The sequence below is a fragment of the Sander lucioperca genome, chromosome 12 (genome assembly GCF_008315115.2).
Source record: "Sander lucioperca isolate FBNREF2018 chromosome 12, SLUC_FBN_1.2, whole genome shotgun sequence".
NCBI classification, from domain to species: Eukaryota; Metazoa; Chordata; class Actinopteri; order Perciformes; family Percidae; genus Sander; species Sander lucioperca.
In genome coordinates this window covers 30,254,781-30,273,645 of record NC_050184.1, presented here as the reverse complement: position 1 = coordinate 30,273,645, position 18,865 = coordinate 30,254,781, and the positions used below count along the sequence as shown (strand labels likewise).

General features: G+C 38.5%; 2 protein-coding genes and 1 long non-coding RNA gene across 6 annotated transcripts in view; 1 reads left to right on the top strand and 2 right to left on the bottom strand.

Moving 5' to 3' along the window:
* The window catches only part of LOC116062091 (microphthalmia-associated transcription factor), a 36,560-nt gene extending 26,550 nt beyond the window's left edge, over positions 1-10,010 (top strand). For 2 of the 4 annotated variants that reach the window (XM_031316616.2, XM_031316614.2), the window contains exons 3-10: positions 1,418-1,633; positions 1,751-1,846; positions 2,933-3,041; positions 3,359-3,451; positions 3,544-3,597; positions 3,804-3,879; positions 5,510-5,657; positions 6,942-10,010. In XM_031316616.2, coding sequence (XP_031172476.1) covers positions 1,418-1,633; positions 1,751-1,846; positions 2,933-3,041; positions 3,359-3,451; positions 3,544-3,597; positions 3,804-3,879; positions 5,510-5,657; positions 6,942-7,337 — 1,188 coding nt within the window. In that variant the 3' untranslated portion in view covers positions 7,338-10,010. Of the gene's footprint in view, positions 1-369; positions 403-1,417; positions 1,634-1,750; positions 1,847-2,932; positions 3,042-3,358; positions 3,452-3,543; positions 3,598-3,803; positions 3,880-5,509; positions 5,658-6,941 lie in introns of those variants that run through there. The other 2 variants (XM_036008198.1, XM_031316615.2) reach the window with 2 other exon arrangements.
* On the bottom strand, positions 2,927-13,815 carry LOC116062092. Its single transcript, XR_004107882.2, has 4 exons — positions 13,144-13,815; positions 12,845-13,070; positions 5,498-5,639; positions 2,927-3,014 (listed from the first exon to the last, which is right to left on the bottom strand). It is a non-coding gene; the product is annotated as an uncharacterized LOC116062092 (long non-coding RNA).
* A 2,595-nt stretch (positions 13,816-16,410) lies between these two features.
* On the bottom strand, positions 16,411-18,704 carry LOC116062116 (myoD family inhibitor domain-containing protein 2). Its single transcript, XM_036008248.1, has 3 exons — positions 17,998-18,704; positions 17,354-17,590; positions 16,411-17,126 (listed from the first exon to the last, which is right to left on the bottom strand). The coding sequence occupies exons 1-3, from the start codon at positions 18,074-18,076 to the stop codon at positions 16,864-16,866; spliced, it is 579 nt and encodes a 192-aa protein (XP_035864141.1). The 5' UTR covers positions 18,077-18,704; the 3' UTR covers positions 16,411-16,863.
* Between the last annotated feature and the right edge of the window lie 161 nt (positions 18,705-18,865).

Below are 18,865 nucleotides of genomic sequence, written 5' to 3'. Positions count from 1 at the left end.
TGGGACATCAAGCCTAGCATCCACAGGGTTAACGAAGTGGATGCGGCAAAGCAAAAGCCCCAGGCTAGTTTCAGTAAAAGAGGTGGTCTTGCAAAACAAAGGCACTAACTGTTAGCAGCACATCCTGACATCAAGTGATAAAAATTTCCGATTTTACATAAAACAACACAAATTTGAAAAAGCTCATTGTACTACCCTGATATGCATAACTAATTACTTGTGTTCTTGTCTTTTAAAAGATGAGCTGGATGTGTGTGTCCTTAGCAGGCTTAGTCTTCTGGTGAAAGCAAGGGGAAGCAGCTACAGCACTTCTGAGTTTAGACACAGAAGTTAAGTTTTTAAATTGGACGTATCAGTTTACTGTAAATTATGCTTGAGCTGCTTGGATACCAACCTTATGAGGTATGTTTAAAATTAAAGTTATCATTTTTTGGAGAAGAGGTGTTGTAAAATGGAAAATGCATGGAAAATAATGACAGTATGAGACTAAATTCTCTCTCTTAAAGCCAACAGTTGTGTCGTTAACTACAGCAACTACAGTGCTGATGTATGTTTATACATGTATTATGTACGTTTCCACATTTAGTGATGAACTATGTATTGTGTCGTTATTTCATAAATAACAAAATGAGTCAGAAACAATTCAGGCAATAGCCAATAGAATGTTTAAATATAGCTCCAAATGTGAGCTGGAATGCAGCAGCACTGCTTCATTTAATATGTGTTGCAGCCTGACGAACAGTGTCTCTGAAGTATGTTTATGTGTATGCAGTAGCTTTTCTGGATCATTAATGTGGCATGGGGATTTATGCTCCACAGATATCAAATGTATCCATAACCGGGGAGTGCAGAGATGGGTGTGCGTGTAATTTCTGATACTTTAAATATGTGGACTATAAATGTAGAAAAGCAGGATGTACAGCAGTAGTTAAAGAAAAATATGTAGAAATAGTTTTACGGAGACTCTTTGAGATTACAATAATTGACAGTGTCTCAAAAGAAAAATGCATAATGCATAACGCATCATAGGATTTGAACTCCATGCCAAGTTTATTTTAATACTCTAGTCAGTACTGTGCAATACTAGGGACAGGCTTTGAGGTATATTTAGCGTCTCTTTAATCTTTATATATCTTAAAATATTTTGATAGTCTTTTTGATCTAATAAAGTAGTCCTTTATTAGATTGCCAAATGTGAATTGTGACTACAAGACTAATATGGTTGCAGTTTAAAGGGGGATTATTTGAACATATGATTTATTTCTAAACAAGCAACATTTCCCGTGTGGCACCTATAACCATCAGCACATCCAATATATAGCCACTAATACATATCTTTTATGTTTTTGTCTTTTCATTTTCCCACTTTCCTACTCTGCTCACTTGCCCTTTTCCCTTTCTCTCCTCCCACCAATAGGTCCAGACTCATCTCGAGAACCCAACCAAGTACCACATCCAGCGCTCCCAGCAGCAGCAGGTGAAGCAGTACCTGGGAAAGCTTGGCTCTCAGGTGTTGAGCTTTCCCTGCCACAACCAGTCCTCTGACCACGGGGGTATGCCGCCAGGGCCGGGCAACAGCGCTCCCAACAGCCCTATGGCCTTACTGACCCTCAACACTAACTGCGAGAAAGAGGTGACTGCTTGAGACTTGTTGGGTTTCTCACAATAACTCATGGAATATGCCTTTTTGTGATCTTTTACTCATTAGAAGCATACTAATGTGTATGTCCTTTATGTCATCTTGTTTTAGATGGATGATGTCATTGATGACATTATTAGTCTGGAGTCCAGTTACAGTGACGATATCCTCAGCCTGATGGACCCAGGACTTCAGATGGCTAACACGGTGTGTGTGTGTGTGTGTGTGTGTGTGTGTGTGTGTGTGTGTGTGTGTGTGTGTGTGTGTGTGTGTGTGTGTGTGTGTGTGTGTGTGTGTGTGTGTGTGTGTGTGTCCTGCATACAGACCAGGCACTTCACTCTTTCAACACATGACTGAGTCTTATTTACTGTTTTGGGGTTAAAACATCCAAATGAATTCTATGATAAAAACATCTAAATCTTGTGCTTTTCCCAATTAAGCTAAGTAGTTACAGTTATTTGAATGTTAAAGCTAGCTGTGCTGCCCAAATATACAGAAATAGTCACACATTCTGGAGATACGTCCTTGAGTCTTCTTGTCACTGTGAGGTTGCCAGGCAACCAGTGGAGACTCGAGGAAATCACTTAGTCACACTATTTTTTTTTCTAGCCGTTTCCCCTTGTTTCCTGTCTTGTTGCTAAGCTAAGCTAAGCAGCTACAGTACTGGCTATAGCCTTACATGACAGTGGTATCGAACTTCTTATAAATCTCTTAGCATGAAAGTACTTTAACTTGCGTATTATAACATTTTGTCTAACCTTTCTCACTGCATAAAAGCCATGTATCACGTCACCACCCTACTAGAGTGCAGATCGGGCCACATTTTTCTGTCCGAGCCCGGCCCGAGCCCGACAGGCTTTAAGATATTTATGTCCAAGTCCGACCTGAGCCCGGCACAGTTAAAATCTCATTTTTTTCCTCATACTAATGACACATGTACGTTTGTTTTTGTGGAAAGCAGGCTTTTATTAAGCAACTGTAGGAAGGCATTTGGAAATGTCAACAGATGAGCGCATCAGCTCACACGGGGCAACAAGCGCACGTTAACACAGACATGCACCTACATAATAAGCTTTTTTAAATTTAAAATGTTCAATGCCTTATTGCGCTGATGTGACCGAGCTCGACCCAAACATCATTTTTAAATATCTGTGCAAACGAGGCCCAGGCTGTCGGGTACCGTCGGGTCCCGACGAGCTCTGTTCGGGTATCCGTCCTCTACATCCTACGTATCATGCTCATACAGGGCCGGGGGGGTGATCCTTGCTTAATGTCCTTGCTGTGTCCCCTCAGATCCCCTTGAATGCTAACCTCATGGACATGTATGGTAATCAGAGTATGTCCCAGCAAGGTCTACCCATCAGCAACTCCTGCCCTGCCAACATCAAAAGGGAATACTCTGGTAAGCAGCACAGTCTGTCACAGCAAGAGACTCAAACGCATGGCTTTTGTCATCAAAATACAGTATATCAAATGTTTACAGATTAGTGAGCTGTGAAAATAAACTGTAATATCCATTCAGCTTCTATATTGCATGGAAAACATCAAGGCTCTAACAATACAAATGGAGCTCTACTCTCTTGTGTAGCCCATAATGTAGCGTTTTATAAATAGTCCTGTAATCCTCCTCTGTGCGGGGATGTTGACTGTGCATGACTGACATGTTTTTCAATGTATCCATTCTGCACATTTGGATATTGAAAACATTATTTATCACAGTTTCACAATCCCCGACCATCATGCATATGATGGATAAGTCTGGTTCCTGCGGCAAATTTGACAACTATCAAAGGCCTGAAGGGTTCCCTGTGGGTACGTATGGTTAATTAGCTTCAAGCACATTTTTGATACCTGCACAGCACTGTTGATTATATTCATTAATCAAAACTTTGTTTTTTCAAAAGCAGAGGTAAGAGCGATGGCAAAGGAAAGGCAGAAGAAGGATAACCATAATTTGAGTGAGTTTTAATTGCACATTTATTGCTCTCAAATATATATATAGGTGTGTAACTCTGTAAATGTTTGAAGACACTTAGATGTGGTTATGGTTGGCATAGTGTCATCTTCTTTGTTACTCTATACATTTTTTTTATAAAAATACATTTTCAGATGGTGTTTCATCAGCTAATCATGGATTTCTTTCTCTTCCCTTTTTATTCTGTAGTTGAGAGAAGACGACGGTTTAACATCAATGATCGAATTAAGGAATTGGGCACTTTGATTCCTAAATCCAATGACCCGTAAGTTACCGATTTTATGCACTACTAGTCGCTGGAATCATTCCTCCGCAAAGAGATCCCTTCTGAATGGGATTTTAATGTTATACACGGACCCTGTTCTGTGCAAAAATGTATTCTAATGTATTCTAAAGTTTAGCTGAAGACAAATCAAGTCTATCAGTATTGTCAATAAGTATCTTCCAAAGTTGCAGTCCTCTTAGTACAAAATTCCCTCTTTGTGTTGCTATCCCTCCATCACAGCTAATTAAGAAAACACTGTGGAAACACAAAGAGGGGATTTTGTAACTAAAACATTAACACTGGAAGTTACACATTTGATTTATTTAACCCTTGTGTATTGGGTCAAATTTGACCCATTAAAAAATGTGTGTATTTAGTATAAAGTAGTTTTCTTTCAACCAAATTTTCTGAAAGATAATGCAGATTGTTCCACACAACGCTCTTCACAAGTAAAATAAATGAGCCCACTACTTTCTTTAAATTTGGATGTTTTATTCAATTTTATAGCATTCCAAAAAATATATATAGTGACTATAAAGTGAATATAAGTGACAAAAACGCCCGCTAAAGCTTCAAAAACGTGGGGGAAAAAAAAACAACACAAAAACGTCAAAAGGCACAGAAAAGAACTGACAAAAACATCAGGGGGGAAAGAAACAAAAGTTTTGAAAAAGACGACCAAAACGTTGAAAAAAAAAAAAGTTAAAATTTTGACCCAGAAGCAGGAAGACAACATAAGGGTTAATTCACTGTTAAATCCTCATATTAGATGTTATCCCCCATCTCCTACTTATTGCATGTGAGTATATTATTTTACTTTAATCACTGGAACTATTTGGCTACATAGATCTGTTGGCTTTACATCATTTAAAGAGATGTTGAATCAATGACAAAATAATTAAAAGGAATAAACTCTGATACACACTATTAAATTACACACAAAATAAATCATTTGATTGGTCAGATTATGGGGTTGACACTTGACGGTTAAAAGCACCACTTAAAGCTCACACTTCTTTTTCTTTGCCCTTTGACCTTGCCTGGGGCTCTGGAAAGATCCCAGCAGCCCCTTTCACAAACAGATCAGGCTTAACATAGCTCTTATTATAGAAAACGCATTATGAATAGTACATGTGCTTGTTAGCATTAGAAATCTTAAGTACTTGTATTCATTCCTTACTTTAAATTTGAATACATCAATACAATCATGAACAAAAACATCTGTATCTGCATTTGAGGCTTCAGATTTGTCCCGTTTAGTTCTAGTAAAGATGGGGTTTTACTCCTACAAAACTTCCACTGAAACCATTTCATCAGGCAGCTCGGGGTCATCCTTAGGACTGCTTGTGATCTCAGTGACCTCCCCTGGCTACATTTACAATGCAGCATTCAGTTTTGCAGAGAACTCAAGACTTAACTGCTGGTCACCCCTGTGGCCCCCTCCTCCTCATTATTCTCTTCCGTCTCTTGTTTTTCTAACAGAACAGAGCTAAATGGTAGTCTATTATAGTCTGATAAAAACCTATACTCTTTTTTTTTCGTGAGTAGAGATGGCTTGTTGCTGCTTGTCTGACATCAAAACTATATGACTCTAGGCTGTACAAATAATGACACCTACTTTGATTTTCAGGGACATGCGCTGGAACAAAGGCACCATCCTGAAGGCATCAGTGGACTACATCAGGAAACTACAGCGGGAACAGCAGAGGGCCAAGGACCTGGAGACTCGCCAGAAGAAGCTTGAGCATGCCAATCGTCACCTGATGTTGAGGATACAGGTAAACTAAGTTTCATGACGTGTAGTGATTAGAAGGTAGAGTCACAGTGTTGTTGAATTGCTTCATAACCATGCTATTTGAATTGGTAATTTATCATACACTGATAATAAAAATGAAAAGGAAAACTACAGTTTGTGTCGTGTTTCTGGAGTAAAAGAGACAGGATGGTCAGTAATGAACAGGGCTTCCGCTAACGTTGGAAGAAATGATTACACTTTTATAAAATAGGTCGAGCTTCAGGGAAAACGAGCACAGGAAAAAATTGCACAGCAAAGGTCACAAAGAGGAGGGAGGGGGTTTGTTTTAGACCCATCATCTTGTAACTAATTGATCACAAGACAACAGGCGTCAAGATCTTTGGGATTTGGCTCAGGGGACATTGATTGATTGATCACATTGTGCGTTTGTGTCGCGGCAATTATTTAGAGCAGCATTATCAGGGGCGAAAACAAAAGCTTGTCTTCAAGTGGGAAAAGTGAAGGTAAACAGTCACAGTCAGGTGAGATTTTAAAACAAAAAAAGTCACCAGCACTTAACTCCTCCGCTAACCAATTTGGATTAGTATAGTGCCTTAGTGGAAGAATTACTCAGATTGTTTACCTAAGTAATACCACACTGTAAAAATACACAAGTAAAAGTCCCACATTGAAAATATTGCTTAAGTAAATGTCCATAATTATTAGAATTAAAATATACTTACCAATATACTTATAGTACCAAAAGTAACTCATTATGCAGAATGGCTTATTTCAGAATATATATCTATCTGGAATATACTTTCATGTACTGATGCATTAATGTGTCAGCTGGTAAAGGTGAAACTCATTTCAACTATTTTATTTACTGCTGGGTAGCATAATCTATAATACATCATAATTTATTAGTTGATTTATATTTTGTATTGTTTTATATTTCTATTTTTTTTATCTAAATCTGCAAAATAACTAAATCTGTCAGACAAATGTAGTGGAGTAAAAAGTACAATATTGGCTTCCAAAATATAGTAGAGTAGAAGTATAAAGTAGCATAAAATGGAAATACTCAAGTTAAGCACCTCAAACTTGTAATTAAGTGAGGTACTTGAATGAATGTATTCAGTTATATTCCACCACTGGCATATTGTACTTTATTCCTGACCAAGCATAGAGCAAGTGAAACGGCACAGTGATCCGAGACTCGAGTCACCCTGACACAAGAATTGAAGACTGTGATTGTGATAGATGTTGTGGCAGAGAGTGAAACTCTTCACTGACTAATCTGTGTGTGTCTCTCTGGGGTTTGCAGGAGCTAGAGATGCAGGCGCGGGCTCACGGTCTGGTCATCACGTCTTCAGCACTCTGCTCTGCTGAACTTGCGGCCCGGTCCATTAAGCAGGAGACGTCTCTGGAGGACTGTCGCCAGGACCTGTACACGCTCCACCCCCATCACCAACACCACACGTCCTGCACTCCAGAACCGCTCGGCACCTTGGAGCTAAACGAAGGCCACTCCAACTTCCCAGAGGGTCACTACAGCATTCACGGGAAGCCAGGCTCCAAACTCAACGACATCCTCATGGAAGACACCTTATCACCGGTGAGAGGGGGGGACCCTTTGCTCTCGTCCGTCTCCCCAGACACCTCAAAGGACAGCAGTCGTAAGAGCAGTGTAAGCATGGATGAGAATGAGCAGGCCTGTTAGCACCCCCTACTGGAAGACACCTTGTCTGCATCCCTAACCATCTCCATCCTGCTGCAAGTGTTCCAGTCAGTAGCTAACACACTCCCAGCTGCTGGAGAGGCCTTTTTTTCTGTTTGTGTCATTTGTTTGTTGTCGTTTTTTTTCTTCCCCGCCCGTGTTTACATGTATTGAATTAGTTTCCATTTATGTTTTTGCTAGTTTTTATGCGATATCTTTGGTCTTTTTAAACCCTCAACCTTGATTTCAAGGACTGATTATAAAGTAGGTTTGCTTTAATCAATACTTTGACAATGAGTTGCAAACATAGAAGTTTTTTTTTATTTAAAAAAAATGCATTTATCTTTGAATAGAGGCTAGATTGTGTTTATTTCTATTGATTCCAAAGAATCTAGGGAAGTTTTGAATCATGGTCAGAAATGTAGATTTTTGTGTTGAGATGAACACTGCTTTTTAAATCACTAGCAATAATAGAAGAAATAAAATCTATTTATTACTATAGTGCTTTACACTTGTGTCTTAGATTGAACTTGAATGTGCCAATGCCTTATTAAGATGTGTATACATCAATGTTGTATTGCTATGCACATTTTTTGGCTGTTTGTCAGGCTTCCAGTTGAAATTTCTTCCTCGACAAATAATCATTTGTAGATTTGATCTTATTTATGTATCTATGTAAACAGGACTTTATGTACGCATTTCCCTTTTTTTTAAAAAAAAAAAACAAACAAAAAAACATTTTTAACAAGGCATTTAAAAGAGCCTTTTTTTAAATAACTGACTTAATAATAAAAAGCACATCAAATATAGGAAGCTAAAATGTCTCCAAGGTAATTAAAAAGAAAAAAAATCACCATTGATAATGGCTAATTGTAGTCTTTTACTCAGTGTCATAATGAGCAAGAAACAGCACAACAATCCAGAAATAAAGAGAAAAGTCAAGTTTCACCACGCTGTTGCATCCTGTAACCATCCAGTTCTGACTGCTCAGCAGTGTGTACCATAATATACATTCCTCACTGCCAAAACCAATTGTATTTTTCATAATGCAGTCTTAAAACTAATAAAATCGTAGCTCAAATCAAAAAAGGCCTGTTGTAGCCCCCACACAAGCACACGAATCAAGAATTTCACTTGAAAGATCTGATTGTTGCATAATTCTATACATCTTTGATAGATGATTAATGCAAGATTAACCAGTTACATGTTATTGTATTCTTGTCTGCAGTGATCAGACTAACAGAACTGGTAATACTGCTACTATTTTAGCACACACAGTGTAATACTTTGGACATGTGTTGATGCAAGTGCTGAGTTTTTATAAATGTCCATTCATTTCCTAAATTATTGTTGTTGTTTTTACACCACTTAGGTGACATTTCACATTCAGGATGTGTTTTTTTTTTTTCCGTTATGTGAACATTTATATTGCCAAGGAGTATAAGGAGACTGCTTTTGGATTTTGTATGAAATGCATGTCATGTCAAAACACTGGAATGACCTCTGTAATTTGAAACGTGGTTTGTTCGCCTTTTTTTTAATCTAAGCATAAACTAACTATTGTATTTGGCTTTTTAAATGCATACAAAATATTGTATGCAATTGTAGATTCTTCATGGTGTACTGTTGTATATTATTTCAGCAGTTTGTTTCAACCGTTGTAGCACATTGCATAAGTATGCCTTTGTTAATAACTACCTGCCATACTTTGAGAGCCCTGTTACACCACAGCCTCCATTTTGTTAAACTATGCAATGGTTGAAGTTGTGCCTGCACAGCAGCATCGTCGCTAGATAATGTGATGTCCTTACGAATTAGTCTGAAACAGTGTCAAAGTATTTATCTTTTTGATTGATTTAAGTGCCTTAAATTCGTTTATGTTACCCTGGTGATGTAAGAGGAGGTGTAGATAGTGATGCAAAATTTTGTTGATGCTTATACTGGTGTTTGGTGCTTCAAGGATTAAGTGTGCCAAAGTACTTTAGAAAGCAGTAGGAAAGGGCCGTCTGTCAGTACAAGATAACAATAAGGCTCTCGGACTCAAGACGTGGTTTGTTATGATGGAACCCCAAAGTGTTCAGTACTTAATAAATAAGGCATTAATAAATTATCATAAAAGTAAAGAGTTAAATGTGTAAGTAAACCAATGAATTCTGAAATAATTTAATAAATTATTAAGTCATTAAAAGTTATTTCATCATTATTATTTTTATATTAACAGTGTTTAGTTATTGTTTTTAATTCTGTACAGAATCCTTACTTTTAAAGTGCCCTTTTTCAAAAGTCTGTTTTTACTTAATAATTGTTCCCCAAAGAAACTTTAATTTCAAAATGTTCACCCCCCTTTATTTCAAAATGTTGGCTGAAACTACACTGTCATGAAAAGTAACATTTTGAATTAGAAAAGTCTCACTGGGGAAAGTGCAATGCTATAGAAATAAGAATGATAAAACAACATTTAATAGTAATGAGTTGAGTTTTGATAAGGTATAAAATTATTTCACTAGCGGTGTGACTTTAGAGATGGCAACGTAGCTCAGCTCCCCACTTTTGTCCACACTGAAATATATTAATGTACTTTAAAGGTGCAGTAGGTAAGACTTATAAAACTAACTTTCTGTCATATTTGCTGAAACTGACCCAATCTTCCAGTAGAACTATATGAAGCAGATAATTTAAAAAAAAAAAAATCCAGCTCCTCTGGCACCACCTACAGCCTGTAGAGTGATTTGCAAAAATCCACAGCTCCCTGTTCAGATGCACCAATCAGGGCCAGTGGGGGGGTGTCTAACTGTGTGTCAATCACTGCTCATGCACACGCATTCATTCTCCCTTGTGGTGGGAGGGGCTTTGGAGAACATTTTGGGCTTTAGCAGAAAGGGGGGAGGGACTGAGAAGTTGTTGATGTTCAGTGAAGTCCTGGATCTTCGCAATCCTACCTACGGCACTTTTAACTACTAGATGGATTGCCCCGACATGTTGTGCATACATCCATGGTGCCCAGTGGATGAATCCTAATTATTTTTAGGGATCCCCTGACTTTTCAAGTAGCACCACCAGCAGGTTGACGTTTTGGGCTTTTAGTGAAATGCCTTAACTTGACTAAACTATTGAATGGATTTCCATGACATTTGGTTAAGATATTCATGTCACCCAATGACTATGGTGATCCCTTAACTTTGTCAAATACTTGATTTATGACCAAATACCTGCAAATCTAATGACATTCCCATCAGCCTCAACTGTACTTCCTGTTAACCAGTACTCACAGAGACTCTTATGATGATTTATTTGAAAATGTTAAGTCTCAGTCTTATTTATTGATGTAATATTGAACACATTGGAGAGGCTTTTATCTTAATTAAGGTTAAATTCTTCCCTAAAAGCGATGTTTCCAAAGTTGTACTGAATATTCATCCTTCTTTTGAGACTAGTATGAATGTAGTTCAAAGTGATGACTGCCAAAATGTGTTGCCAAAATGAAATATACAATATGTTTATATAAAAAAGGTATCAACAACATTTTTGAATTTTTAACAGCTTAGCTAATGCACCCATTAGAGGTGTATCTCTTCTGTAGTTACACGCATTACCTAATACATGATGGCAATCAGTTTGACGGAAAAATTAACTGACGATCGACTTAATAATAGCTTTTCTGGAGCGTGGAACGGCATCTCACAGTCTTAATCGGCAGATGGAGATAGCTGAGCTGTCGTCACGTGGCAGTGAAGTAGTATGGAACTTCTGTCTTTAAGACAATGAGATGTGGTTAAAAGCCTGGAACAGGCTAAGTTGAACCTTAGTTTTGTCATATACATTAAAACTTAGTGGATTGCAGGGCAGAATGGTCTTTATGGTGACACCAATCCCAGCTACTAAGCCTTAATAGTGCAATACAAACAGGCCTGTAACATTGCCTGTTGACTGAACCCAGATCAGCTTTTTTTGTTTTTAATGGAACAGATAATTAATCTAAACCCTAAAATGTGACAGATTAGAATGAATATCAGCTTCACAGGTGGTGGCAGTTAATTTAAAGTCATCACTATGACTGATTTTTCATAATGAATATTCCAGCTGTTTATTATTATGGCACATTATGGGTAAACCACTAATGAAGAACCATGTTAGCTCAATTTAGATCTCTTCTGCCCACTCTCATCCTCGTGGTTCATACAGACAAGGTCTCTGCTGATGTGGCCACTGTTCTGATTCTTACAGTTTATATGAGATGAATGTAGCAATAGTTCCTGTATGCACCTGTTTCAGATTAGTGAAGTCAAACTTGCTGGTACTCAATGTGAAAACTATCGTGTGAGAAATATTAAAAGTTATATTTGAATGTCTGTAGATCTTGTGTTTTACTTTCTCAAAATCTAAAAATTATAATGATTTCAGATGCAATCTAAATCTGCCTATGCTTACATTTGTGTGAAGGTTTACTTTATAGTCCCCCTTTTTAACATTAATAAGCAGTGAACAAACATTTAATTATGAAGACATTATCATGTAGTCATAAGCAGACATATTATATTAATTAATGTATTTGTTAACAGTTATAACTTCTCCTATGAAGATATATTCTATATTATTACAACTCTGATTTACGAGACTATGAGTCATTATCTGTTTATACCCCAGCCTCCACTAATAGTTTTTGATTGATTGAAATTAATTTTGAACTTGTAAAAGAAAACAGAAAGGGTCATACAGAAAATAATAACATTTCACATAATAGAAAGCATATCCAGATACATTAACGACAACCCTAGATGCTTTTTTTTTTTTTTTTTTTTTACATGTCCAGAAAGAAGTGGGAAAATATGTCTTTTTGAAGTGTTTCATGTTTTGACATTGCTTGAGTTCCTCATTCTAGCTGTTCCATAATTGTACACCACAGACAGAAATACTTAAACTTTTTTGGTCGTACGCACCTTTACAGTTTTGAAATTAAATAATCCCCTTAAACTATAACTCCTATCTCTTTGAGTGAACATTTTTCTATCGGTAGTTGATTATTTTTGCTTTAAACATTAATTGTGCTGTTTGAAATTTAACCAGGTCTGCCAACTTTACTTCTAACTGTAATGAATCCCTATACCCAGCACTGTAAAACAATCAGTGTTGCTCTATTCTGGAAAATGAATAGTGAATGTAATGCACTTAATTATTAAAGCCTCTGCACAAATAAGGTGAAACCAGTAGAGAATGTGGAGTGATTTATGATCTAGAACCTTTATTTGCTTCTTGACACCTGGAATGTTTATGTTTTATGTGTAAATTCCAGCTGTTTTCCATCTATTTTTAACCTGAGAAATTTGACATAGGTGCCCACAAAATAGTTATATCTGTTGACAACAACTACATTATATGTGTTACGAACCTTACATTAAATGTTTATATACAGCTTATAACTAGTGAAAAAATGAACAGAAAATGTCAGTTGTGTTTTTACTAAGCTCAAAGGGTAAAACATTGTTGACAGGTTTTATAGTCCATTATTATACCTGCATATCCCAGTCCTGTGGGTAGAGGCATCCTCAGAGGGCCAGCAGAGTTCTTCCAACGTTACTTCAGGGCTGCACCAGGGCCAGCCAGGGTGCAGTTCTGGTGCCACACAGGCAGCTCCAGTCTCAGCATGCAGTGGATGCTGCGGTCCCAATCATCTGCTGTCAGCAGCCCCCTCTGGTGGGCAACATACACCACCTCCCCATGAAGCAACGCTGGCAACACCTTAAAATGGAAAAGTATAATGTTTATTCATTTCTCTGAATTTATAAATCCACTCAGAAGCTTAGGGGCTTACCACTCTGTAAATCATCTTCTTTAGAAAGGTGTAGCTTGAGAAGAGTTAGCTCAGTTGAGCTTTAGCAAAAAGTGTTTTGTCAAAACATGCATTCTCGCTTCTGCACACTGTTTGGTAATCATACTGTAGATGCAACAAGACCCATTTGCATTGTTGATAAGCTGAAATTGTCAAACTTTGCAATGCAAATATATTTGCAGAAATATGCTAACTAGCTGAATTTAGCCTTTGTTGTCAAGAACTGAGGTCGCCCCAACATTAAACTTTTTTTTTTTTTTTTTTTATCAGTAGCTGTCGATCTCACGTCTCTGTCCTGATTAGGGAATGCGCTTCACGTGTGTTTGGAGAGTGTCCTCGTGCCAATCCAACGTTTCTCTCCTAATTAGGAGATGCGCCTCAGGTGCGTTTGGAGGGTGTCCTCGTGCCAGGCAAGCAGAGAAAACATAACAACCCAAAGAAAAACACCACAATCGAGACTATTTACAGTAAAAAAAATAATATGCAAAACACTTCCGTTACCTTACAGTTAAGGTAATTTATACACACTTTTTGGTGTTCAAGGGCTACCACATGCAGGATTATCAGGAAAATCCCTTTCTTGATCAGTGATAGACCTTTAACTTCTCTGCCATGCTACTTTTACTTTTGATCCCTTGTAGCCTATATTTTACTGACCTTGTACTTTGACATAATGAGTCGGACAATGTTATAGGCTTGCAATGATAAATCTGTGAAGTACTCTTAAGTACAAATTTGAATGCAGCAGTTTTACTTGGAGTAGGCTACTTTTATTCACCTTATACCTGAATACTATTTCCACCACAGCTGTGCATGTTGTGAGTGACTACAGCCTAAAATAGAAAGGTATTTCACCTCCCTCAGTCAATGGAGCACACTAATGCATATATAACCACAGAGTATATATAGTGAACATACCAAACAACCTATAAGCGTGAATATGTAGAGGTCTGGGAACAGATCCAGCGGAGCTGTGGAACCCTATTGTTTTCCTAAGGATTATAATTTTTCTTATTTTTCCGCCTCTAAAACCGTTTCTACAGCCTAACCCATGCATGGTGGGGCGGTGCCGTTTTCAGGAATGGCCCAGAACCCTGAAAGAACCTCGGATACAAAAAGTCACCCACTTCCACCACTAGGTGGCGCTATAGCAGAACAAAACGCGTTTGGCCTTATAACTCCCAAACCGTACGTCACACATTAAAAATAGCCTACTCATATCCCCGCATTCCCTGAATTCAGGTGAATCTCCTGATCTAGGCCAGCCCATTTCCGCCTAAACTTTTATGGGGAAAAATCGCAATTTATCCTAAACCTACTTTTTCGAACTCCTAGACTGTGCAACCGATCTGCACGAAACTTGGTACGTAGCATCTCCAGACCGACCTGACAAAAAGCTATCAAAAGAATTTCTATAGGTAAAAAATTGCGCAAATTACTCACAAACAAATTTGTGTAGGTAGCAACGAAAACACGAACGTTGCCATATCTCGGCCAAATTAAATGCTATCAATGTGAAACTTTAGATTGTTGTTTGTTATGACCCTCTGAGGCTCCCCAACCAACCGAACTGTTCAGAAAATTGGCCAACAGGGGGGCTACAAGTATGAAAAGTTTATATCTCATGAACTGCTCATAGATTTTTACGAAATTTGGAGGGTACCATCTAGGGCCACTCTTGAGGCCACGCCTACAGTGGTGTACTGATTCATCAAACGGGGCGTGGCCGCCTATGAGACCCCCATTTGGTTACACCATTTACACTAATGTGAGCAACTTCAGATTAACAGAGCAGATGAACAATGGGTCAGAAACCCCAGATATAAAAAATGACACGTGGACCACTAGGTGGCACTATAATGATGTCAAAGGTGTTTTTGCCTATAACTCCCACATTACAAATTGCACATTAAAAAACTTTACATCCATGTGTTCCTTGAATCAAGCTGAATCTGCCATGCCCATTTCCACTAAAAAATGTTTTCGCAATATCGCGCAACGTGTAAAACCAACTTTTTCAAACTCCTCTTAGGCCATGCATCCGATCTGCACGAAACTTGGCACATAGCATCTCCAGAGGGACCTGACGAAAATGATCAAAAGAATTTTGCAACGTTAAACTATGCACAATTTACAACCAAACTATTTTTTGTAGCTAGCTACCAAACAAACTTTAGCATATCTCAGCCAAATTAAATGCTATCAGGAAAAAACGTCAACATCCCACTACGATGCTCTGTACCAAATCTGGCGAAGATCGGCCATTAGGGGCACTATAATAAATGTTTATGGGTTTTGGCCAATAACTCAATGCATAAATGGAACATTTGAAATTGCAGTTTCTCTGCCGTAGTAATTGCTATCAACATGGCAGATGTACAATGGGACATGGACCTCACATACCAAAAATTACACATTTGGACCACTAGGTGGCGCTACCACTAGGTGGCGCTACGCTACGTCTAACGTGTTTTACGTGTTTTTGCCTATAACTTCCACAATACACATCGCATTTTAAACAAATCCACCATCCACTGTTCCTTCAATCAAGCTGGATCAGATTATATAGGCAGTTTTTAGCAAAGACATATTTTCGCAATATTGCAAAATGTGCAAAACCAACTCTTTCGTACTCCTCCTAGACCATGCATCCGATCTGCACAAAACTTGGCAGACTGCATCTCCAGAGGGACTTGACCAAAAGTTATCAAAAGAATTTTGCTTCGTTAAACTATACTCAATTTACAACCAAACAAATTTTTGTAGCTAGCTACAAGACACCTGTTCATTTGGCATATCTTTGCCAAATGAACAGGTATGCAAAACTTGGTATTATTGTTCGACATGCCACTCTGAGGCTCTATACCAAATTTGGTGATGATCGGCCTTCAGGGGGCACTATAATTGAGGTAGAAGCGTTTTGGCCTTTTACTCAATGAATGGGAAATTTGCTATTGCAATTCATTACAAACTTTGGAGCTCGCACTTAGTGAAATTTCCTGACATTTGCCTCGCCGCAGTCGTGCTTTGGGTTCTGCTTTCGTGGGCTCCGCGAGTCATCAGGGGCGACTTGCGCCAGGGGGGACTCGCGCCGGGGAGGTTTGGACCCCGTCATAACTGCTTGCAGTTCTAGCTATAAATGAAAATACATTTTGAGAAAAAGGGATACAATATTTCTAAAGAGGCATGACATTACACATTACAAATAAAATCCATTTAATGCATATTAATATGAACATAATATCAATCAATTTCTGTTCTATACTTATGGACTGACACCGGAAACATACAGGATGTCAGTGAAGAGGACATGGCAATGACTTAACATACTGCACTTCTGTCCTCCCTTCCATTCTGACAGGACAGGGTGTTGGATTTACTTTGCACAGTGGTGCGAGTGTGGCTGTAACCAAAATGAGCTATTTGTGTCTTCTATTATAACAAACAACTCTACATTAGTACATTAGTCTACAGTAGTTACCTGCTTGAATAATGTTGAGGCACACAAGTTAAAGATCATGTGAATTTCCACATGCGGGCAATATAATAAAAACAATGCAGGCAATTTATTACATACAGTATATGTGAATAAGATGAGACAGTAATTATTTTTGTTGAGCATCCAAGTGTTTAAGATTTATGTTTTTGATTTAGTTTTTGAAGGGAATTCATTGTGTTTACAGGCCAGAGGTGAGGAATTTATCAGCGATAGCACACCTCTGATATCTCCATGGCCAGCTCTATAAGTTCTCCTGCGTCCTGACAGGAGCCACAGCAGTTACAGTCCAGTTCCAGGTGGTAGTTGCAGCAGTCCTTTCCCCGCTGGTCTCTATCACTGGACGCTGTGATATACTTGTATGAGGGAAAACAGCGACTCACAGCCCTCTCACACGTATCCGGTAGGAGGACCATAAACTCATGGAAACGACAATGCAGACAGGCGAGAAGAAGTGTTGCACAGTCATCTGGTGGCAGTTACGAGGTAGAATAGAAGAAGATAAGATCAAAAAGACGCAAAATGAATGGAAATGCTTTAGAAAAAAAGGCATAATAAGAAATTACACTCTTTTAAAGTGTCATCCAGTGCATCTCTGACCAGATATCAACTACACCATTCATAATCTTGTTAATAGCACTAGTTTCAGGGCTTCTCAATTTCATCAACTGTTGTACTTAAGGAGTTAAACAATACCTCCACTGCCAGGCTGGTATGAATCATCAGAGGAAAAATGACTGCTGCTGTTCTTAAACTTGTCAGAACACAGGGAGAAGCTGGATCCACCCACTTCACTGCCAACCATGGGAACATGGGAACTGGGATTGGTGTTTGGTTCTTGCTCTGAGATGGTGCTCAGTCTGCATACCTCACTTGCCAACTTGCCCGTCATCTTTCTAGGTGGTTTGTCCATCACTGGCCTGGGGATGTTGCCTTTGAAAGAATGATACAAGAAATCCAAATTCCGTGCAGTTCAGCACCCAGTCCAGTCTCTGATAGGTTACTCAGATCCTCTATGAGGCAGTTTTAATAATTCAGAGCACCGTTAACATGCAGTATGTCAGGGAGGTGAGACTTGAATGTATAATGGAGGAGGCTTGCTCAATAAAACTTCAGCAAGGAGAGATTATTGATTTGCAAGCTTTTATTTGGATCTAGTTTCCTGGATTGAATCAGGCAGGAGGAAAATATATACTGTGTGAAAATATACTCCCCCACTAACATTTGTCATGCACCACATCTATCAATCACACTTGTTCTATTCCAGTTGTGACGAACAATAACATCATCCAAGTAGTATTTAGCCTGATCCGACGTGGAGTAAACAACAAGAACCATACCATCAGACACATGGTCCTCTATTTTCTCAAGCTCGATACCATCTTGATCATTCACAGGAAGCTTTAAAGGAGCTGTCATCTTATGCAGAGCAAAGTGAAGAGAACACACAGCATGAGATACACATGCAAAGCACTTCCTGAATAATGGTACTATAATACCCTCAATAACTTGACTAAAGAAAGACAGTAATAAATTATTCTTGGAACATCACATTTCCATGTTAAGTTAATGAATCATGCAAGAAATGCACCTGTACACTGAAGTTGAAAATGAACAAAACAAATACGGCTTAATTCATTCTGCCACATAGTTTACTTTTTAAGATTACCTGTCTGTACTTGTTAAATATCCAACAGTGTGATCGGTAGCATCTGCAACTGTGAATCCATTGTGAGCTTGAGCACCTCCCATCATCATCCACACACCCACATTGTGAGCAACACTCCAAATCAATCAATACTCGCCAATCAGGAGCCACAAGTACAAATCTGTCATACATAATGCATGGATGATCCATTCAATTATGGCAATATGTCAATAGAAAGTCAAGCTGAGTCACTTATCAAACACCTGGATAGAGCAAGTAATGATTAATAACAATAACAATTTACATAAAATGATCTTACCGCAATTTATTATCTTGCCGCAGCCCGTGCTTCCGACACCACAATGGTTTGTAGACCACATCTGCTGACAGCACACAGGTGAATTTGTAACATCTATGGAATGGACATACCGCAATACCACAGTGGAAGGTTTGCCAGTCAGACCATTTGCTTTTTTCCATTACCTTCCATTAGGAAGTCATTACCGTTGACTGAGAGCAGTGAGGCTGTTATCATGTCATAACTGCACCCAGCCATAATT